Genomic DNA, 25,154 nt, shown 5'->3' on the forward strand with positions numbered 1-25,154 from the left:
AGCCTTTTCAACATCTGGCCTGGTAACTTTGTGCTATAATCTTATACTCATACTGACTCTTGCAGTTTCTCAGCACACAGTGCTCACGTACTATCCCCTGCAGAAACTGCCAAAGTCCTTTCAGGGCAGAATCAGGTGACCTTCCGAAACGATCTCTCAGTACCCTCTTGTACCTTCTGCTTCCCTATTACCATACTTACCACATCATACAGTATTTTAATTACCTCTCTTACCCCCAAAAGCTGTGAGTTCCTTAAAAACAGAAACCACCTTATACATTCTTATATTTCCCATGTACAGCATTCTGCCTGCCTGCACATATAATTCATGATTGATAAATAGTTAACAAATCTCCAAGTAAATGAATAAACAAAAGAATAAATAGCAAAGGAAGAAAAAGTCAGTGCCCTTTAATTTATCATGTGTATGACCTACTCTTCAGAAATCTTGTTCTTTAGCAAGACTGTATTTGAGCCATGAGCCTATCACAGTTCACTTGTTCCCAGAAACAGAAATAAAGAAAACTACACCATAAACTCAAAATCAACTCAGCTTAAAAGTGTGCTTACTTCTTCCAGTCTATATAGTATAGGCTTACTATTTCTTTTTTTGAAGAAAATACATCTATAACTGAATCACGACAGGCTATACATTTCAAAACTAAAATTACAACTACGTGTGCACTGTTACATTCTTTGCAACAGAGAAAACGGTGAGTTTGCTTTCTAAACACAAGTGAAAGCTGCATTTCATCAAGTGACTCACCGATTCTTTTCCAGCTCATTGTGTGTAGATCTAAAAGAAAAAAAAAGAAAAAGTCACATTAACCACATTTTGTTGCTAAGGCCACAGAAAGTGGAACTGGTTTAGTTAACTGCTTCACTACATCCAGTGAATTTATTTACCTATGTAATATATAGTCAGGCTTATACCATCTCACTTATCAAGAGGAAAGAGTCTAGGTTTATTAGGACTGTTCATTCAGAGAGTATTTCCAGTTACCACTTCTAAATATTCTGAAACTAGAGTTTTATTATTATTTTAATAAAATTAATACCACTACATGATTCTCCTGGAGCATCCCATAGTGTTGATGTGCAGACATTATGTTAGAAATATTAATTCGGACATAGTGTCATTTTTGTTTAAAAAGAAAAGTTGTGTGTACCTCTATGTCTTCCTTGATCTCCACCTACCCACTCGTAAACACACACAAAAATATTCTGTCCAGCAGAGAAACTGAAACAGGCTTGCCTTACTGCTAAGTGACACAGGCAAATTTAATCTCGCCTGCCTTTAGTGTGAAACATAAGAAAAAGCTATACGAGGAAGAAAAATATATTAATATAAATAAAGAAAACAAGTTATATTAATAAAACCAAGAAGTATGTTTTATAAGACTGAAAGTATACAACTCAAAATAATAGCCATGGTCATTTTCTTTGGGTGACCTTTTTCATTTTGATTCTGATCCTTACCATATATTGAAGAAGCATAGTGTCTGCTACACAACGTGCTGCGTGATGATCTTACATTACCTCACTTTTATTCCTAAAACAATGTTTGTTTCGGGAACCAGCAGTTAGCGTAATGGCTATGTCGCTGGACTCCCACGTAGTCGACTGCAGTTTGCGTCCCGGACCCGGTGGCTTAAAACTCACGCTGGGTGCGTGTGCGTGCGTGCCCAAGATCCCAAGAGGAGAATGGAGGAGAAGGGATTGCGGCGTGACCAACCCCTCTGGGGGGGTGATTTCTCGCTTTCTGTCTCTCTCTCTCTGTCTGTCTGGCGAGCACACACGCCCTATAGCAAAAAAATCTCTCCAAAAAAAAAAAAAAGTTTGTTTTATAAACGAGAATACTGAGATTCAAAAAGGTCAAGAAACATATGTTGTCCCAACTTAGAATTTTTTTTATTTATTTATTTTTTAGTTTTTGTTATACGGCATGTGCGCTTGCCAGAGAGAGAGACAAAGAGAGGGAAAATGAGAAATCACCCCCAAGGTGGGCAGCCATGCTGCAAACCCTTTTCCCCTCATTCTCCTCTTAGGATTTTGGGAACACACATACATGCACCCAGCATGATTCTCAAAACTACAGGTCTGGGACTCAAACAGTGGTCGACCATGTAGGAGCCCAATGCCTTAGCCACCATGTCACCTGCTAGCTGACCCAAGTTTACCTCTACAAAGGGCTAGAGAGAAAATGTTAGAAAATGGTGGCATTTGGTTGGAACTTAAACAAGGGGTATATTTGCTGTCTGTAGAGTCTGGGATTGCTAAGGAGATGCCATTCCAAGTGGAAGGAATAAGATTAACCAACTAGGGACCAGCAGATGGCATACTGGTTACATCACTGGACTTCCACATAGTAAACTGCCGTTCAAGTCCTGGACCCAGTGGCTTAAACCTCACACCGGGCACATGTGCATGTGTGCCCAAAACCCCAAGAGGAGAATGGAGGAGAGGGGATTGTGGCATGGCCATCCCCCCTGAGGGGTGATTTCTCTGTTTCTATCTCTCTGTCTTTCCAGCGAGCACATGTGCCTTATAGCAAAAATCTCATAAAAAAAAAAAAATTTGACAAAGCAGAGTTGTGAAGTCTAAAGCAAAATCAATGAATAATATATACAGATCATAAAGACCCATGGCATTAGAAGGAAAAAATCCTAAATTTAAATATTAACTCTGTCACTCATACTAGCTGTATAACTTTGGAACTATTTATTTAACCTCTCTGACTCAATTTCCCCATTTGTAAAACTAGAATATTATCATATACCTCAGCCAGATTACTTTGAGAATCAGAGAAAAATATGTAAAAGCACCCTAGCATGTAATAAATACGCAATAAATATTAGCAACTGGCAATATTTTTATTTTTTTCTTCACAAAATTAAAAATATCAACCCAGGGACTAGCAGTTAGCGTAATGGCTATGTCGCTGGACTCCCATGGAGTCAACCATGGTTCAAGTCCCGGACCCGGTGGCTTAAAACTCACGCCGGGCGCGTGTGCGTGAGTGCCCAAGATCCCCAGAGGAGAAGGGAGGAGAAGGGATTGCAGCGTGGCCATTTCCCCTTGGGGCTGATTTCTCTCTTTCTGTCTGTCTGTCTGTCTCTGTCTGTCTGGTGAGTGCACGCACCCAATGGCAAAAACCTCTCCAAAGGGGGGAAAAATATATATATATACAACCCATACCTTGCTAAATATATTACATGAAACAACAAATTCTCAATAACACTTGGAATTATCCTGGAAATAAATAAGCAACAAAAACCATAACGACAAGAAGAAAAAAAAAATGAAAGAAAAGATAGTGAGTGAAGTCACTTGGTCACGCAGTCAGCTGTGAGGACAACGTTTGTGAGTATGACAGAGAGAAAGGTATCTGACTGTAGGGACACAGGGAAAATAATAATGCACAGTACTGGGGATAAACGAGTAACTGGAAAATAACCCCTCTGCTTCTCTGAGCTTACGTGCCCGACCAGGCCCCTCCAATACAGCGGCACTGAAATATTCAGTTATGATCAGTTCTCTGTAAGGTTGAGACGTTCTGAATAAGCCATCCGGTTAGTCCACTTTTCTTCTCTAAATAAAAGGCACCCCTGAGAGTGAACACTAATGAAATATCTTCCTTTCGAACTGTGTTACTCTGAATGCTTAACAACTTCCAAGGACACAGAGAAAGACTTTTCTACCATTTTATCACTGAGTCACAGGTAATCTTTTTTCACAAATAACATCCCTTTAAGAAAGACATCCTCATCTCTATTTGAATGGGAGTCATTATCTTAACTAGGTATGTGACGTTTCTGACAACAACATGACTGTAATACACAAACTTTTAATTCCATAGGGTGTCATTTGGTGGCAGAGGATGAAATGAAGCATAGACCCGAAACTGCACAAAACAATAGTTTGGTTCAAGAGCAGTGCCATCATAAAAGGAAAATTAAAGCTCCCACTCTCAGAATTAATACTCTCTTTCAGCAAAATAAAAGACCTCTATCTTTGTTGAATTAATGAGCCAACCCCCAATTTATTAACATTTTTGTTTCACTTACTGATTTTTAAAGGAATTATTTATTTACTTTTATTTATTATTATTTTTTAAACTTTGCTATAGGACATATGTGCTCACCAGAGGGGCAGGGGGCAGGGGGCAGTGAGAAAGCATGAAGCACGGTCCAGGACTTGAACCATGGCCAGCCATGTGGGAGTTCAGCAACTTAACTATCATGCTACCCACTAGCCCTCACTTATTTTCTAATCCTAAAGTGCCTAAGAGCTTCCCCATAATGAAAAGAACACATTCTATTAAAGCTAACTATCTTCTAACTGGTGTCTTAAAATTTATACTTCATATACAAACACTCAAAGGGCAAGAAAAACAGTTTCAGCTATAGCAAAGTGGGGTTTTCCAAAGTATGTACCCAAAGGGGGTTGAAATAGAAAATCTTCTGGAATTAATGGAATAGTAAAATCTCTAGTTATTTATTATTATTATTCTTTCAAAATAGTAGTTTGGTGCATTTGTTTCCATCAAAAGATATATCTTATTTTAAAAATAATTAAAGACAGTAAAATTTAAAACTTGCAAATTTTTAGGAAAAAAATAACTCATACGAAATGTATTTTTTCCACCTTAATAATGACAAAACCATAATCATCAAAATAACTAACCCCATAGAAAGCAAGTGTCTAAAAAGGATGCACAACAATAATGGCAGTCAATAACTTTTTCCCTTAGAACTTACATATTGAAGCTGACTTTATGCATAGCTTATGACTCAACATTTCCACTTACAGGAATATACCAAATACACCGAGGAACATAAAAAAGAATGCTCATATGGCCTATTCATACTAACCAGAGAATTCACAGGTCCAAGAAACTAGAAAATCTCTTCGACTGAATGATAGAGCACAACATACAAAAATTTATGAGATTTGTTAGATAGCTAAAGCAATGCTTAGAGAAAAATGTTTAGCTTTAAATCCTTGTTTTAGAGGGGGGCAAGGGATGATCCAAAATCAATGATCTGAGACTCTACCTTAATATAGAGAAAGGAACAAACAAAACTGCAAGAAGTTAAACGACAGTTTCAACCATGGGCAATTTTATCCACCAACAGGGATTTGGCAATGTCTGGTGAGGTTTTGGTTATCACAACTAGGAAGAGCCCACTGGCATTTTGTAAGAGGCAATGATACACAGAGCAGAATTAGCTAGCCTAAAACATCAATCGTGTTGAGGTTAAGAAACTCTAATACAGGGGCCAGCAGGCTGCATGGTTGCTAAGGTGCTACACTCACACATGGCCAACTGTGGTTGAGTCCTAGACCTGGGGGCTTGAAAATCATGCCAGGATAGGGCTGTGGATGGCATAGAAGTTATGTTGGTGGACTTCCACATTGCCAAAAGTGGTTCAAGTTCCTGACCCAGTGGCTTGAAACACACCAGGTGCATGTGCATGTGTGCCCAAGATCCTAGGAAGAGAATCAAGAAGGGATTGTGGAGTCCATCCCCCAGAGGGATGACTTCTTACTTTCCCGCTCACTGTCTCTGTCTTTCTCTCTATGGTGAACACATGCATCCTAGGGCAAAACCTCTACAAAAAAAAAAAAAAAAAAAAAAAAAGAAAAGAAAAGAAAAAGAAAATCATGTCAGGCATGGTTGAACGTGGGCCCCAAATCCTGAGGAGAATGGAGGAGAAAGAACTGCAGCATGGCCACCCCCCTTGGGGGATGATTTCTTACTTTCCCTCTCACTGTCTCTTATCTCTCAAGCTAGTGCATGTGCTCTACAGTGAAAACTTTAAAAAAAAAAAAAAAAACAGAAAAAACAAAGAAAGAAAAGAAACACTGAAGTTAGGGGGAAAAAGGCAAACCAAAGACAGAAGAAATTATGTAGAAAGCAACAGTGAATATTAATTAGACTGCAAGCTGACTTTTAAAATAATCAATAAAACAAAATATCAGAAATTAAAAAGTATGCATCAGAACAGATCCTACACATACTAAAAAGTTAAGAGAATATTATGAACTTTATGCTAACAGTATTTGTCCATATCACCTAAATTCCAACTTAGCCGATATGAACAAATGTCTTGAAAGATACAAATTATCAAAACTGACTCAGGAAAAAAAGAAACTCTGAACAGCCCTGTATCTATTTTTAAAACTGAATTTATAATAATAATCTTCCTATAACAACATCCCTCAGGCCACTAAGTGTTCATCAGCAACTTTTACCAAGCATTTAAGGAATAAATAAAACTAATTTTACATAATATCTTTTCAAAAAATAAAAGAGGAAATACTTCTTAACTCATTTTATATGGCTAGTATTAATCTCTTGTCAAAACCTTACAAACTACATGGAAAACAGAGAAACAAAAGTGTACAACAGTATCTCTTCATGAACATAGACACAAAGATGGCTAACATATTTGCAAACTCAACTCAACATATAGAAAGTATCATTGTTTTATAATAGGGCTTTATGACTAGTTCTTGGAATAGAACTTTTAAAATCTTAATTTTTTTCTTTTTCTTTTCTTTTTTTTGGAGAGGTTTTTGCTATAAGGCACATGCGCTCACCAGAAAGACAGAGAGAGACAGAAAATGAGAAATCACCCCCTAGGGGGGATGACCACGCTACAATTCCTTCTCCTCCATTCTCCTCTCGGGATCTTGGGCATGCACGCACATGCGCCGGGCATGAGTTTAAGCCAACAGATCTGGGACTCGAACCGTGGTTGGCTACATGGGAGTCCAGCGACATAGCCATTACACTAATTGCTGGTCCCTAAAATCTTAGATATTTTTGAGTAGAAGTGGTCTTTATTATTCATGGCAGGCCTTTAGACCACACTTGAATTTATGCTAAGGAAATGACTCAGAATGGAGACTGGTCAGGCTGGAAAGACAAACATGTGATTAGAGGGTTGGGGCACTGAGTCACTGACATAAGCCCACCTTTAGGGAGAAAGGTGCTGGGGACTGAGTTCAGTCACATGGCCAGTGATTCAACCAATTATGCCTACCTAATGATACCTCAATAAAAACTCGAGAACCTGAGGTTTGGGTGAGCTTTCTGGTTGATGAACACATCTATGTGCCAAATCATCCATGTGATTTCATGGGGAGAAGCTACTGAAGCTCACTGCCCAAGATCACCCTGTACCTCATCATACGTGTCTGTTCATTTGACTGGTCCTGCATTGAATCATTTATAAAAGAAATTATAATTGTAAGTATAGCACTTTCCTGAGTTCTATGAATAGTTCTAGCAAATTATTCCACCTAGAGGTAGAAGAATCGCTGAATTCATAGTGAGTTGGTCAAAAGTGAGAGTGGTCTGGGGATTCCTGCATTTGTGACTGGCACCTGTAGTAAAGGCAGACATGTTGAGGGCTGTATCCTTAAACCTGTAGCTGGTTGGCATCAGATTACATTGGGGAAAAGTACAACATGACCAAGTAGCATTTATTTCAGAAACACAAGTTTGGTTTAAGATTCAAAAGTCGGGGGATCATTTGATGGCGTACCGGCTACATCGCTGGACTCTCATGTAGTCGACTGTGGTTTGAGTCCCAGACCCAGTGGCTTAAACTCATGCTGGGCACATGTGCATGCATGCCCAAGATCCCACGAGGAGGATGGAGAAGGGATTGTGGTGTGGCCATCCCCTCTGAGAGGAGGGGCTAATTTCTCACTTTCTATGTGATTTCTTGTTTCTATCTCTCTGCCTCTCTCTCTCTGTCGGACAAGCGCACACGCCCTATAACAAAAACCTCTCCATAAATAAATAAATAAATAAATAAATAAATAAATAAATCAAAAGTCGGGACCAGCAGATGGCGTAATGGTTACGTCACTGGACTCCCATGTAGTCAACCCCAGTCTGAGTCCTGGACTCAACAGCTTAAAACTCACACTGGGTGGGGACCAGCAGTTAGCGTAATGGCTATGTCGCTGGACTCCCATGTAGTTGACCACAGTTCGCGTCCCGGACCCGGGGGCTTTAACTCACGCTGGGCATGTGTGTGTGTGTGTGTGTGTGTGTGTGTGTGTGTATGCCCAGGATCCCGAGAAGAGAATGGAGGAGAAGGGATTGCTGCATGGCCATCCCCCCTGGGGAGATGATTTGTTGCTTTCTGTCTCCGTCTGTCTGGCGAGCGCATGCGCCCTATAGCAAAAACCTCTCAAAATAAAACCAACCAAACAAACAAAAAACTCACACTGGGTACATGTGCGTGTGTGCCCAAGATCCTAAGAGGAGAAGGGATTGTGGAATGGCCATCCCCGAGGGATGATTGATCATTTTCCGTCTGTCTCTCTGGCAAGTGCATGCACCCTATAGCAGAAAAAATCCTTAACAAAAAAAAGATTCAAATGCCAATATATGTAACCTTCCATATTAACAAAAGAAATTTCACAGTCTCATCTCAATAGATTGGGGTGGGGGACAGAACATGACAAAATTTAGCATTCATTTATAATAAAACTCTTAGTACATTAGGAAAGTAATTTCCTCAACCTAAAGACACCTATGAAAAACCTGCAGTTATACTCAACGGTAAAAGAATGCATGCTTCCCCACTTCTTTCCAACTATGTACTAGAGGTCATAACCAGTGAGATAATGTAAGAAAAAGAAACGGATGGAAAAAATGGAAAGGAATGGAAAGAAGGAAAAATACACAAGGAATACACAAATTACTAGAATAAGTGGGTTTAGCAACACCAGTTTACGAGGTTTACACTATGCCAAATTGAACTGCCATTTAAAATAGCATAAAATAATATTTAAAGGTATATTTATTTATTACATGAGAGAGAGAGAGACACACACACACAGACAGACCAAAAGACAGACAAGGACCCCTGAGGGGGTCATGCCACACTGTGATCCGTCCCCCCTTGTCTTCCAGTCGCCCTAAATTTTCGGGTCAGGCCATGATCAGAACCTGGGGGCTTCTCATATGGCTCCAGTATCATGAGGTAGCACTCTACAAGCTGTGCCACCATGCCAAGGCCCAAATTTAACAAAGTATGTGCATAACCCTCATTCTAAAAAACTATAAAATATTGCTGAAGTTTAAAAACACTTAAATAATTGAATAAATGGAGAGATATGTCATGTTCATACATTAGAAGATTCAATATTGTGAAGGTGTCAAATCTCCCCGAAATAATCTACAGGTTCAGTATAATACAAACACAAATTCCAGTAGGCTTTCTTGGAGAAACTGACAACTTGATTCTAAAATTTGTGTAAAACTGCAAAAAATCTAGAATAGGGAAAAGAACTTCTTCCGAAATGAAGAAACAGTTGGAACATATTTACTACTTGACTTAGCAGGAAAGTCAGTGTAATTAAGACAGTGTGGTATTGGAGTAAGGAAAAATAGATCAAAAGAATACCACAGAGTATCCAGAAGTAGACTAACAGATGTGTGGTCAACTGACATTTTACAAAGATGCCAACCTAATATAAAAAGTATAGCTTTTTGGGAACCAGCAGTTAGCGTAATGGCTATGTCGCTGGACTCCCACGTAGTCGACCGCGGTTCGCGTTCCGGACCCGGTGGCTTAGAACTCACGCCGGGCGCGTGTGCATGCGTGCCCAAGATCCCGAGAGGAGAATGGAGGAGAAGGGATTGCGGCATGACCATCCCCCCTGGGGGGTGATTTCTCGCTTTCTGTCTCTATGTCTCTCTCTGTCTGTCTGGCGAGCGCACGCACCCTATAGTGAAAATCTCTCAAAAAAAAAAAAAAGTATAGCTTTTTGAACACACGGTGCTGGAACAAATGAACGTCCATTGCCATAAAATGAACTTTGATCCTTACATCACACCTTCCACAAAAACTAACTCTAAAAGAATTTTATATCTAAATGTAAAAACAAGTGCTGTAAGTTGCTACAAGAAAACATAAAAGTTTTGTGATGTTGGATTATGCAAAGATCTTTTAAGACAGAAGCATGAACCATAAAAGACAAATACGATAAACTGGATTTCATCAAAATATAAATCTGGGGAACCAGCAGTTAGCGTAATGGCTATGTCGCTGGACTCCCACGTAGTCGACCGCAGTTCGTGTCCCGGACCCGGTGGCTTAAAACTCACGCCAGGCGCGTGTGTGTGCGTGTCCAAGATCCCGAGAGGAGAATGGAGGAGAAGGGATTGCGGCGTGACCATCCCCCCTGGGGGGTGATTTCTCGCTTTCTGTCTCTATGTCTCTCTCTGTCTGGCGAGCGCACGCGCCCTACAGTGAAAATCTCTCAAAAAAAATAAATAAATCTGTTCTTCAAGACAGTTTTTAAAAATGACAAAGGCAAACCACCTAATACAAATTATTTCTTGGGGCCAGCAGGTGGCATAGTGGTTAAAGTGCTAGACTCCCACATGGCTTACCACAGTTTGAGACCCAGACCTCGCAGCTTGAAAATCACACCAGACATGTGTGCGTACATATCCGAAATCCCAGGACAAGAATGGAGAAGGGATTACGGCATGGCCATCACCCCTGGGGCGGGGGGCGGGGGGATTTCTCACTTTCCCTATCGCTGTCTGTGTCTAGTAAGTGCATGTACATTATGGTCAAAACCCTTTAAAAAAAAATACTTCTGAAACATATTTGGAATAAAGGTTTGTGCCCAGAATTTATAAAGAATTTGTGAAATTCATTAACAATGCAATGAAAATAGCAAAAGATTTGAACAGACACTTCACCAAAAACGCTATCAATAACAAATAAGCATATAAAAAGATGTATGCGATCACTAATCATAAGGAAAATGCAAATTAAAACACAATGAGCTGCTGTAAGACATCCACTAGAATATTTAAAACGAAAAAGACTGACGATATCAAGTGCTATCCAAGGATATGGAGCTCCTGGAAGTCTCATGTGCAGTTGATGAGAACGTAAAATGGTATGGCCACTTTGAAGAAGAGTTTGAAAGTTCCTTTATAAAGTTCCATATACATTTACTATAGGATCCAGAAATTTCACTCTTAGACAAGAGAAATGAAAACATGTGTCTATAAAAAGACCTGGTTATGAAAGTTCATAACATCTTTATTTATCATAGCTTAAAAGTACTGGATGGTTGGAAAAGTCATGACGTATTTTTTCCATTTTTCTGTGCAAAAAAATGGGTCATGACTTTTCTGACAACACAATATAAGCAACCTAAGTATCTACAAATCAATGTACGGACAAACTGTGGCAGATCCATACAATGAAATATTACTCAGCAAGAAAAAGAACAGAATAAGAATGAGTGGGACCAGCAGTTAGCGTAATGGCTATGTCGCTGGACTCCCATGTAGTCAACCGTGGTTCGCGTCCCGGACCCAGTGGCTTAAACTCACGCCGGGTGCGTGTGCATGCGTGCCCAAGATCCCAAGAGGAGAATGAAGGAGAAGGGATTGCGGCGTGCCCATCCCCCCATGGGGGGTGATTTCTTGCTTTCTATCTCTCTGTCTCTGTCTGGCGAGCGTACGTGCCCTATAGCAAAAACCTCTCCCAAAAAAAAGAATATGCATGAGTCTCAAAAGGTATTATGTTAAATGAAAGAAATCAAACAAAAGAGTACCTATGCTAAATAATTCCATTTATATAAAATTCTAAGAGTGGTAAAACTGTGTATGCAGAAAAGAAACCAGAGTTGCCAGAAACCAGAAGTGGAGAGAGAACTGACTATAAAGGGTCACAGGGTCATGATTACAGGGGACTATCTATATAGGCTAGGACCCTAAATTCTACAATAAAAATTGGAGAATTTTGTTCTATGAAAATCACATTTTAATAAAGTTTATTAAAACTTTTTTTAAAAAAATATACCTCATCATGAAACATCAAGGCAATAATTTACCACAAAGTACTCTGAGATGAGGTAAAATACTAATTCCTTATTTGTAGGAGACTAATAACATAAATTACTAAGAAATGTGTCATCTGAAAAACATCATTCATGTGACAAGCAGATGGCGTAATGGTTACGTTGCTGACTCCCATGTAGTTGACTGCGGTTTCACGTCCCAGACTCAGTGGCTTAAAACTCACATTGGACTCATGTGCATGCATGGCCAAAATCCCAAGAGGAGAATGGAGAAGGGATTGCAGCATGGCCATCTCCCTGGGGAGTGATTTCTCATGTTCTGTCTCTCTGTCTCTTTCTGTCCCTCCAGTGAGCACACGTGCCCTATAGCAAAAATCTCTCCAAAAAAAAATTAAAATAGCATTCATTTGAGAAATTTCACTCTCATATATTTTAAAATTTTTTCCACTCCTGGTACATGGTTAATCTGCCGTTGGTTAAGAGTATAAGACAGTCAATCCTCATTTTCTGTAGCAAGAACTCAATAAGGTGGATATACTTCTTATATAGAAATACAAAGACAAGGGACCAGCAAATGGCATAACTGGTTTCGTTACTGGACTCCCCCTTAGTCGACTGTGGTTGAAGTCCTGGTGGCTTAAAATACATTTGGGTGCATATATGTGCATGCCCAAAATCCCAAGAGAAGAACAGAGAAGAAAGGATCGTGGCATGGGCATCCCCCCTGGGTGGTGATTTCTCGCCGTCTGTCTCTGTCTCTCTGGCGAGTGCATGCACACTATAGCAAAGATTCCTATAATAATAATAATAATAATAAAAGATATACGAAGACAAACAGCATAAGAAACGGCTAAATTATTAGAAGTGACAGCCTCTATAAAGCAGAAATTGGAAGGGGGGTGATGGGGCAGGGGATGTTATTTTCCTTTATAAGCTGTTTAGTATTGATTGAATTTTTAAATTTTATACATACCAGGCATACTTAACTTTATTGTGCTTCCCAGATAATGCATTTTGTAGAAACTGAACACTTGTGGCAATCCCGCATTACAAGTCTAACGATGCCACTTTACCAACAGTATGTGTTCACTTCATATCTCCGTGTCACATTTTGGTAATTCTCACAATGTATCTAACTTCTTTGTTATTATTGTATCTGTTATGGTGACCTATGAGCACTTACCCTTTTTTCCCCCCAGAGGGTGTGTGCTCACTTGAGAGAGAGGGAGACATGGTCTCTCAAGGAGACATGGTCTCGCCCCAATCTCTTCTCCATTTCCCCATCCTTTCGGGATTTAGGCACACTTGCACACAGGTCCAGTATGTTTTCAGGCTGCCAGGGCCAGGATTTGAACCATGAAATGGGCCATGTAGGATCTGGCTCCCTAAAACAGCAGACCATGGGTTCGCCCAGATCTTTCATATTACTATGGTAATTGCTTTGGGACACCATAAACCACATCCATTTACGATAATGAATTTAATCAATAAATGTTGTGTGTCCCCTGACTGCTCCACTGACCAGCTGTTCTGTCCCTGTCCCTCTCCTCAGGTATCCCTATTCCTTGAGACAACAATATTAAAATTAGACCAATTAAGAACCCTACAATGGTCTCTAAGTGTTCAAGTGAAAGGAAGTGTTCTATGTCTCTCACTTTAAATAAAAAATAGAAAAACTAATTTAAACTTAGTGAGGAAGACGTAGCCAAAGCCAAGACAGGCCAAAAGCTAGGCCTCTGGTACCAGTTACCCAAGCTGTGAATGCAAAGAAAAAGTTCTTGAAGGAAATGAAAAGTGCTACTCCAAAGAACACATAAATAAATAAGAAAGTGAAATGGCCTCATTTCTGACATGGAGAAAATTTGAGAGGTCTGGATAAAAGATATGTACATTGTTTTTTGTTTTGTTTTGTTTTGTTTTTCAAAATTTTATCATTGCGAGGTTTTTGCTATAGGGCACGTGCACTCGCCAGAAAGACAGAGACAGAGAGCCAGAAAGCAAGAAATCACCTCCTAGAAGAGATGGCCACGCTGCAATCCCTTCTCCTCAATTCTCCTCTCAGGAGTTTAAGCCACAGGTTCAGGACTCAAATCGCAGTCAACTACATGAGAGTCCAGCGACATAGCCATTACGCCAACTGCTGGTCACATGTACATTGTTTTCTAAACATAATGCTACTGCACACTTTACAGACTACAGTATAGTGTAAACATAACTTTTATATGCACTGGGAAGCCAAAAAAATTGGGTAACTTATTTACTGTGATCATTTGCTTTAATACAGTAGCCTGGAAATAAATCTGCAGTATCTCCCAAGTAAGTCTGTGTATTACTTTTTTAAAATGTTAAGAATAAATTTAAAATAACTGGTTCATTTCTATTCTTCATAATACCAGAAATTAAGAAGCATCTTACACAACTAAAGTTATACATTATTAGTGAGATAATCACTTCTTAGGTAAGACAACAAAATTGGAAATTACAGAGAATTCTGAAAATTAAAATGATTGCTCTTACACATATTTTCAGAAGTTTAAAAGAGGACATTTAAGACAACCACTAATTATTTAAACTAATTCATTAGTTGACAATGCACTCTGTTACACAGGAATGCACTGTTACACAGTGAAGAAAATATCAAATTTCATCAATCACCTGACTCCAGATTGTGATTCAGTCAGTATTTTAGAAAGAGTCAGGCATTAAATAAACATTCGGTAAACACCCATTGGAGAGAGAAAAAAAATGATCAATATCATAATCAATACTTTTATCCCTAAATATCAAGCTCATGTTTCAAAGCTGATCCTAACTTTTGTTATTAATGTACATCTATTTCAAAGAATACTGTACGACAGAAGTACACGCACAGAAAAGTGGTTCTCAAAGGGAGGTTGGCAGAACAGTGAATCTCCTTGCTCAGAACTGGGGAAGTGGAGGAGCCATCTCTCAACTGGCTACACTGCCCACTCTCCATCTCTTACTGGTTCACTTCAAGTTTTAAAGGAATCATTGCTCACTATTCATTAATTCATTCAACCTTTAGTTCTACTTAGTATTTATTTTTACTTATTCAATTATACTTATTATTATTATTTTGTTTGCTATAGTACACATGCATTCACCAGAGAGAAGCGGACTGAGAGAGAAAGAGAACGAGAAGGAAAGTGAGAAAGCAAGACACCAGGTCTGGGACTCGAACCGTGGTCGGCCATGTGGGAGTCCAGCACCTTAACCACTATGTCGCCTGCCAGGCCCCTTCTTAGTATTTGTTAGTTCAGTTCAAGGTTCTTCAAAACTTACTTCAATAAATAAGAACCGGCATTCTTTTAAATAAAAAATGACTTTTTAAAGATAATTTATATACTATAAATTTTAAGTATCAGTTTAATGAGCTTTAGTAAATTTATACAGTTGTGTAACATTTACTACAACCCATGAACACTTCTATCATCCCAAAAGTTGCTTCATGTCTAGGCCCAGCAGGTGGTGCAGTGGCTAAGGTGACGGTACTTCCACACGGCAGATTGCAGTTCGAGTCCTGGATCTGGCCTAAAAATCACACTGGGCATGTGTGTGTGTGTGCAGGCCCAAGATCCCAGGAGGAGAACAGGGGAGGGATTGTGGCATGGTCATCCCCTCTGGAGGGTGATTTCTCACTTTCTCTCTCACTTTACTGTCTTTCTGTCTCTCTCTGGCGAGCACATGCACCCTGTGGTGAAAACCTAAAAAAATTTTTAACGTTGCTTCATATCCATTTGCAGTCTTTCTCCACTCCCATCCCTAGGTCACCAGTGATCTGCTTTTTCTGTCTCTGTAGTTTTCCCTTTTATATATATTAGTATTTCCTACCATGGGATCTGACTTCATTTCTTATAATTTTGTGGTTAAGTTTTCACTTGTTTCTTCCATGAATGAAACAGACACAGAGTCAGAGAGAAAGCACCCCGAACAGGATCTTGACACATAACCCACCCCTGGTTGCAGCCAGCCCTGGTTCTTGGGCATGTATGTGCCGAGTACACTCAGGGAGGCCTCCAGATACAAACCCAGACCTTCCCATGCAGGGCAACGTCACAGAGCATTGCGTTTCACCACCACACTACCACCCAGCACCCCTGAGAGTGGCTAGCCGAAGTGCACTCACCAGGGAGAAACAGAAAGAGACGACAGCATCCCCTCACCCAGGGAAACGGTCATGCCACAATCCTTTCTTCCCCCTTTCAGGACCCTGGGCATGCACACACAAACATAAATCATGTTTCCAAGCTATAGGCCTGGAACTCTAACAGGACTGGCTGGCCACGTGGGGTCCAGCTGCCCTAACCACCAGGCTACAGACCCTGCCGGTGGTTCAGCCATGTTGTTATATGTATGAGTAGACTGTGTCTTTTTATTGCCGAGTGATATTCCACTGTGTGAACATATCACATTTTGTTACCTATTCATCTGATGACATCTGACAATTTCCAGTTTTTGGTGATTGTGTATAAAGCTGCTATGACCATCCTTATGCAAATCTTTGTGAACATGCAAAATAGGAGATCTTCATCTTACAGGGCAGTGTCTGACATTCTATCATTAACATCCAAGTTACTTTTCACATTTATGAAAATGGCCAACAGTATGAGGTACACATTGTTAATAAATTGTCTATTGATATTTAATAATTTCTTAAAAGAACTTTTAAAAGGGAGCTTTAGCTATTTTTGATAATATGAGCCTTAATTTTGGGACCAGCAGTTAGTGAAATGGCTATGTCGCTGGACTCCAACGTAGTCGACCGTGGTTCGAGTCCCGGACCCAGTGGCTTAAACTCACGCCGGGCGCGTGTGTGTGCGTGCCCAAGATTCTGAGAGGAGAATGGAGGAGAAGGGATTGCGGTGTGGCCATCCCCCCTGGAGGGGTGATATCTCGCTTTCTGTCTCTCTCTCTCTCTGTATCTGTCTGGCAAGCGCACGCACCCTATAGCAAAAACTTCTCAAAAAAAAAAAATATATATATGTAAGCCTTAACTTCAAATGTGAAAAACAAAATCCATTAGGGCCAGAAGGTGGCGTGGTTGTTAAGGTACTGGACTCCAACATGGTCAACTATGATTTGAGTATGGACCTGGCAGTTTGCTTTCTCACTGTCCCTCTCTCCCTCAGTCTTTCCCTGGTGAGCACTTGTGCCCTATAGCAAATTAAAAGGTAAAAATAGAAAAATTAAAAAAATAATTGCTTTAAAAAAAACATACAAAAAACAAAACTTGTAACTTTATCTCTGAATGTACCTGCTACAAATGAAATGACAATAGTAATAAAGATATTGGAGACCAGAAGATGGCATAATGGTTACATCGCTGGACTCTCAAGTGATGGACAGTGGTTCAAGTTCTGGACTCAGTGGCTTGTAACTCACACCAGGCACATGTGCGTGCATGCCCAAAATCCAGAGAAGAGAATGGAAGAGAAGGAATGCAGCGTGGCCATCCTCCCGGAGGGGGTGATTTCTCCCTTTCTGTCTCTATGGCAAACACAGGTGCCCTGTAGCAAAAATCTCCCCCCCTCCAAAAAAATGGAGATATTGGGCCAGCAAGTGGCATGGACGTTAAAGCGGCTGGCGCCCACATGGCCAACTGTGAGTCTGAGTTCCAGACTCGGCAGCACATAAACACACCAGGCGCATATGGGTTCTTGCCGAAAATCCCAAAAAGAGAATGGAGGGGAAGGCACTGCAGTGTGGCTATTCCCCCTTAGGTGTGATTTCTCACTTCCCCTTTCTCTCTCTCTCTGGTGAGTACATATACCCTATAGCAAATTCAAAAAAAAAAAAGAATAAAGATATTAAACACCTGGGCCAGCCAGCGGCATGGTGATTAAGGCAGCTGGATCCAACATGGCCAGCTGTGCTGCTTGGGTCCCAGACCTGGTGGCCTGAAAAACATGCTGGGCGTGTGTGTCCACCTAACCAAAATCTTGACAAGAGGGGGAAATGGAGAAGGGATTGTGTGGCACGCCCATTCCCCATGAGGGGTGCTCTGTCACACACATACTGCACCCCCTTTTCCCCATCTACTTCCCTCCAACAAGAGCACATGCCCTTTGGCAAATTTTTAAAAAGAAAAAAGATGTTAAGCAACCCTTCGCCGGTTTCATACAAAGCAGTCAACGAACCGTAAAATTCTCCAAAAGTCTTCTCAAATACATGTCAACACTTCATCAAAAAAGTATCTTCAGATCTCCATAATTTTACAGTCACTAATTCATGCAGTACTTACTAATTACCTATGCTGTAAACATAAACAGAGCTGTCCCTCAGTATCCAGGGGATTGGTTCAGTTTGGTTGACACCAAAATCTACAGATGCAGAGCCAGCAGGTGGCGTAGTGGTTAAGGCACCGGACTTCCCACAGCAGATCCAGAGGTTGAGGTTCCAGGCCCAGAAGCTTGAAAATCATGCCATGTGCATATGTGTGAGTGCCCAAAATTCCAGGAGGAGGATGGAAAAGGGATTGTGGCGTGACCACGCCTCCTAGAGGGTGATTTCTCATTTTCCCTCTATCTTTCTCTCTCTTTGGCGAGTGCACGCACCCTATGGGGAAAAAAATCTGCAAGTGCTTAAATTCTATATAAAATGGTGTGGTTATTTACATATAACCCACATGCATCTTCCCATATACTTTAAATCATCTCTAGATTACTTGTAATACCTAATGCTGTAAATGTTACATAGCTGCTATACTACGGTCTTAAATTTGTATTAATTTTTATTGTTGCTTTTCTTTTTTAAAAAAATACCTACAATTTGTTAGTTAAATCTGAGGATGTGAAACCTGTGAATATGAAGGGCCAACTACACTCTAAAATTAAAAAATACCTGCCCTCACAGAAGATATATTCCATCACCCATGTTTTGCAAAAGTTAAATATGGTAAGACTCATTGAGTAAATAACAAGTATAATGCCATGACCCCTTATATTGTTAGATAATGATCACACAAGGGAACGTTAAAAAGTTTGTAGATGCTGGGGACAGCAGATGGCATAGTGGTTACGTCACTGGACTCCTACATGACCAACCACGGTTCGATTCCCAGACCTGATGGTTTCAAAATCACCCTGGGTGAGTGTGCATGTGCGTGTGTTGAGTGCCTAAGATCCCAGGATAAGAATGGAGAAGGGACTGCCATGTGGCCATCCCCTCTGGGGGGTGATTTCTCTCTCTCTCTCACTCTTTCTAGTGAGCACATGTGCCCTAAGGCAAAAATCACTCAAAAAAAAAAAAAAGGTCAGTCTGTAGATGGGGCCAGCAGATGGCGTAGCAGTTACGTCACTAGACTCCCACAGGGCTAACCACAACTCGAGTTCCGGACCGGTGGCTTGTAACACATTTAGCCCGCATGTGTGCATGCCCTAGATCCTGGAACAATGGAAGACCAGGGATTATGATGTGGCCATCCCCCAGGGACCCCTCTCACTTTCTCTCTCACTGTCTGTTTCTCTCCCTCCCAGGCAAGCACATGTGCCCTAAGGCAAAAACCTCTTTAAACAACAACAACAACAAGTCTGTAGAAAAATGTCATTAAATGGCCAGCCCATAGCCTAGGGAGTGGTTAAGGCAAATAGATCCCACGTGACTGACTGCAAAGTCTGAGTGCTGAACCCAGAGGCTTGGAAAATACTACGGATGGTGTGTGCAAAGTCTCAGAAGAAGACAGAGATGGAGAAGGGACTGAGGCATGTCTATGTCCCATGGGGGTGTGGTGCTTTCTTGCTTTCCCTTTCTCTGTTTCTCTGTCTCTCTCTAGTGAGAACACATGCCCTCTGACAGACTAAAAAAAAATAAACTTAAAGTATGAATTTCTTTTGGTGTAAAAAATTTTTGAAATCCACAGGAAGTTTCTTCATAATATGCATTTTCTATTATCTTTTGGAAGACTCTTTATATGGTTTTATTTCATTAACATAGGCTTTTTAAACTATTATATTCTATATAAATAATTTTGTTTCTTTAAATAGTGCATTAAATGTAATGTTTATGATAAATTTATAAAAACATTCAACTTTAAGTTTTTGGTCATGTAACTCCCTAACCAATAATGATTCTATAAAAAATAAGATGCAAATACTTATTTTTGATTTACGGTGCTATTTTCAGGAATGAAACCTGCCTTACAAAGGACAGCCGAATAATATAGAGATGTTAAACAGCTATAATAGTTAAGTATACTAAGTGGTTTCACCTTTCTCTGTTTCTCTGTCTCTCTCTAGTGAGAACACATGCCCTCTGACAGACTAAAAAAAAATAAACTTAAAGTATGAATTTCTTTTGGTGTAAAAAATTTTTGAAATCCACAGGAAGTTTCTTCATAATATGCATTTTCTATTATCTTTTGGAAGACTCTTTATATGGTTTTATTTCATTAACATAGGCTTTTTAAACTATTATATTCTATATAAATAATTTTGTTTCTTTAAATAGTGCATTAAATGTAATGTTTATGATAAATTTATAAAAACATTCAACTTTAAGTTTTTGGTCATGTAACTCCCTAACCAATAATGATTCTATAAAAAATAAGATGCAAATACTTATTTTTGATTTACGGTGCTATTTTCAGGAATGAAACCTGCCTTACAAAGGACAGCCGAATAATATAGAGATGTTAAACAGCTATAATAGTTAAGTATACTAAGTGGTTTCAGCAGAGTCACACCTAGCATTCTAAAATTTAAATTAGTAACTTATGCACATTAGCTATTACCAACAAAGATTACAGAAACCAATCCAAATAAACTCAGTATTGATGACAATACCGACTTTTTGTAAAGACTAAAGATCACTTTAGTTCTGTCATTCAGACAGAAGAGATATACTCAAAAAGTTCATATAAAATGTATATTATGAAAGAAAACTACACATGGCTTTCAAAAATTTCTTGAACCAAAATAAACTTGTAGTTTAATTTCATTTTCCATGAGCTTCCTAAAGTAATCCTGTATATATTATCTCATGGAACTATGGGAGAATCAAAATCAAACACCTAAATATCACATTTCTACTAATAAAAAGGATAATGTATTCCATTTTATCTTCCAGTCTTTTTTTCCCCCAGAGGATTTGCCACATGGCACATGCACTCACCAGAGAAAAAGAGAGACAGAGACAGAAACAGCAAGAGGGAAAGTGAGAAACCACCCCACACACACACCCCGGGGAGAGGGCCACATTGCAATTCCTTTTCCAACTCTCCTCTTGGGATCTTAGACATGCACTCACACACTACCAACATAATTTTCAAGCTACCAGGTCTGGCACTCCAACCATGGACGACCATGTGGGAGAACAGCAATGTACCACTACATCACCTGCTGGCCCCCTTTCTTTTATTACATAAAAAAAAAAAAGATTCTGGGGCCAGCAGGTGGCGTGGTGGTTAATGGTCCTGGACTCCCACGTGGCCAACCTTGGTTCAAGTCCTGGACCTGGCGGCTTGCTTTCTCGCCTTTCCTCTTTCTTTCTCTTTCTCACTCTGTCCTTCTCTGGTCTAATTAAAATAAAGTTAAGTAAAATAATTATTTTTAAAAAAGATTCTTTACAGTTTCTCACAGAGAACTTTTAAGTGTTCCTGCTTATTTAATCAAAATCAAAATAAAAAATCAGTTGTGTTATCAAAATATTAATACATAACCCACTGAAGACTAAAATTAGAAGGAGATTTCAAGAAGTTAATGGAAAAATGCAATTAACATACAAGATTTTTTTTTTCTTTTTTGGAAAGGTTTTTGCTATAGGGTGCGTGTGCTCACCAGAAAGATAGAGATAGATGGACAGACAGAAAGCGAGAAATCACTCCCCAGGGGGGATGGCCACGCCCCAATCCCTTCTACTCCATTCTCCTCTCAGGATCTTGGGCATGCATGCACACATGCCTGGCACAAGTTTAAGCCACTAGGTCCAAGACATGAACCACAATCAACTACATGGAAGTCCAGCGACATAGCCATTACGCCAACTGCTGGTCCCCAAGATTACTTTTTAAAGAATTATTTTAATTTTATTTATTTATTTACTTATTTTTCAATCTGACCAGAGAGGGACAGAGCAAGAGAGAGAAAGAGAGAGGAAAAGTAAGAAAGTAAGCCACCAGGTCTGGGACTCAAACCATGGTTGGTCACGTGGGAGTCCAGCACTCTTAACCACCGTGCTACCTGCTGGCCCCCGTACAAGATTATTTTGATGCCAAATAATTTTGAAATCCATACACGGGTTCTTCCTAACACACATTCCCACTAACTTTCTGAAGACTCTATATATGTTCTTCTATGGTTCAGATGTGCCCACTTCAAATGGCTTCAAAGTTCTGGTCAGTTAGTCTGCAGGACAGTGTTTTGTGTTCGCAAAAGATTATTGAAAATGTTCATGTGATCAACAAAGGCAAAGAAATAAGACCACATAATAACCCTTTTATGCAACGGCATAGGACTACACATAAAGAAAATCCAGGGCCAGTCCCATGGCCTAGTGGTTAAGGGAGCCAGACCTCATGGTCAACTACAGTTCAAATCCCAGCCCAAGTGGCTTGAAAAACACGCTGGTATGTGTGTGCAATGAAGACTGGATTGCAGTATGACCGTGCTCCATTAAAGGTGCTTACTCCCTCTCCCTTTCTCCCCCTCTTATTCTCTGGCAAGCACACATACACTAGAGCATTAAAAAAGAAAAAAAAAAAAAAAGTCCATAGTACATCCCCTTCAACTGTATGTAGTAACATTAATAACAAAAATAATCTAGTGAATGAAATATTTTCTCTAAGAAATTAATTTAGTAAATAAAACCTAAAGAATTTTGCTCAAGACCATGTTACAGAATCTCTATCCCTGAATACAGCTTCAAGCCAATCAATGGACAAGTTTATATTGTGTGTCTATTGCATTCCAATAATGTATTATAATGTTTTTCATAAATTTAAACAATTTACTCTGTCCTCTGCATTTGACACAGATAGAAACAGTAGTCTGTAATTCTGTACCACTTTGCATATTTATCATTTTATTAAATTTATATTATATCATTCCAGATATACCTTACATAGTCTTCACTATAGTGGGGAAGCATTATAGCAACAGTTCAATAAATCTAGTTGCTAATTACCATCAAGAGAGTAATTTCTTTTTTTTTTTAAGAGGGATGTTTTGCTATAGGGTGTGTGCACTCACCAGAGAGACAGAGAGAGACAGAGAAACAGAAAGTGAGAAATCATCCCCACAGGGGATGGCCATGCCACAATCCCTTCTCCTCCATTCTCCTCTCAAGATTTTGGGCATGCACACACATGCACCCAGCATAAGTTTTAAGCCACCGGGACCAGGACTCGAACCATGGTTGACTACGTGGGAGTTCAGTGACGTGACCATTCCGCCATCTGCTGGTCACCCAGAGAGTAACTTCAATAGCTAATGAAAAAGAAACCACAGTGCAAAGAGTTTTGGTTTTTTTGTTTGTTTGTTTGTTTGTTTGTTTTAAAAAAAGCACTGGTGGGAAAGCATTAAAAGGAGCAGGTATAGACCAAATATTTCAGGCATTTGGCAGAGCAGAAACAGAGAGCATTAACACATAAAATTTCAGGTTACAATTATTGAGTCTTAGTTGTTAAGTAAATTATTATTAATGACTATTTGCTGATCCCAGAGAAACAAATTCCAAAGATTTGTCTCAACTTTTAATCACCCTGCAGATGTTGCTTGGCCCAACAGCCCAAGTTCCTCATGAAAAATACAGGGACAATAATTATGCTTTACTTCACAGAAATCGTCTGAAATTCAGATAAGTGGATGATGTTAAAAAGATTTATACACAAGCAGCAAAATAAATGCAAGGTGTTACTATTATTATTGTTGAAGATGAAGTCTACCCTTTGACTGAACAATTTTTTGTTTTTTAGTTTTGTTATAGGATGTATGAGCTTGCCACAGAGGGACAGAGAGAGAATAATAGGAAAAACCATCCCCCGGGGGGAATGATCACACCACAATCCCTTCTCCATTCTTTTCTCAGGATTTTGGGCACACTAGCACACACACCCAGCATGTTTTTCAAGTTGCTGGGTCTGGGACTTGAACCACACAGTTGGCCATGTTGGATCCAGTTGCCTTAACCACCATGCAACCGGCTGGCTCAGATGCAACAATTTTAACTCTTCATGTTTAGTCTAAGGATCTAGATGGACAAATGTGTACAATGATGTTCAAACCAGCCTTACTTGTAGTGACAAAAAAAAAAAAACAAACCTGAAAATAACTTAAATGTCATTAATGGATGATGGCTTAAAAATTATGGTACACACATGAAGTGAAATAGCATACAATTTGAAATGTCACCAATATATACAAATGAACAGAAACAAATGTTCAGATTAAGTGATAAAAGACTGCAAAATGTTCAACCTAAAGAAGTCTTCCCTCATCCATCAAACTTGATCAAGTCTTCTGTTACAAACCTCATAGGATACGTTATTTCCCCACATCCTGGAGATGCGGGGCCAGCAGGTGCCATAATGGTTAAGGCACCAAACTCCCACATGGCCAATCATGGTACAAGTCCCAGATGCAGAAGCTTGAAAATTATGCTGGGTGCAGAAGCATGTGTGCCCAAAATGCCAGGAGGAAAATGAAGGACAGGGAGTTGTGGCATGGCTACCCATCCCCCAGGGGGGTGATTTCTCACTTTCTCTCTGTCTCTGTTGCTCTCTACAGAGCACACCACCCTATGACAAACCCATAATAATAATAATAGGGACCAGCAGACGGCATAATGGTTACATTACTGGACTCCCACATGGTTGACTGCAGTTCAAGTCCTGGACCCAGTGGCTTCAAACATAGGCCAGGCACGTGTGCATGCATACATGCCCAAAAGGCCAGGCACGTGTGCATGCGTACATGCCCAAAATCCCGAGAGAAGACTGGAGAAGGGAGTGCGGTATGGTCATCCTCCCTGTGGGGTGATTTCTTGCTTTCTGTCTCTTCAGTGAACACACTCTCCCTCTAGCAAAAATCTCTCTAAAAAATAAAAATGAAAAAAATAATAAGAAATCAAAATGAAAAAAGTCAAAAACAAGAACAACATAGGACCAGCAGTTGGTATAATGGCTATGTCGCTGGACCCCCATGTAGTAGACTGCAGTTCGAGTCCCAGACCCGGTGTCTTAAACTTAATGCTGGGTGCATGTTGAGTGTGTGCCAAAGATCCCGAGAGGAGAATGGAGGAGAAAGGATTGCAGTATGACCATCCCCCCACCTGGGGGGGGGG

General features: G+C 39.9%; 1 protein-coding gene across 1 annotated transcript in view; it reads right to left on the reverse strand.

The window, feature by feature from the left end:
- Nucleotides 1-25,154, reverse strand: part of MXI1 (MAX interactor 1, dimerization protein) — a 117,803-nt gene that overhangs the window by 58,139 nt on the left and 34,510 nt on the right. The window contains exon 5 of the mRNA XM_006161615.3: nucleotides 766-795. Within this exon, the coding sequence (XP_006161677.1) occupies nucleotides 766-795 (30 nt within the window). The remainder of the gene's footprint in view (nucleotides 1-765; nucleotides 796-25,154) is intronic.

The sequence above is a fragment of the Tupaia chinensis genome, unplaced genomic scaffold (genome assembly GCF_000334495.1).
Source record: "Tupaia chinensis unplaced genomic scaffold, TupChi_1.0 Scaffold138666_1, whole genome shotgun sequence".
Taxonomy (NCBI): Eukaryota; Metazoa; Chordata; class Mammalia; order Scandentia; family Tupaiidae; genus Tupaia; species Tupaia belangeri.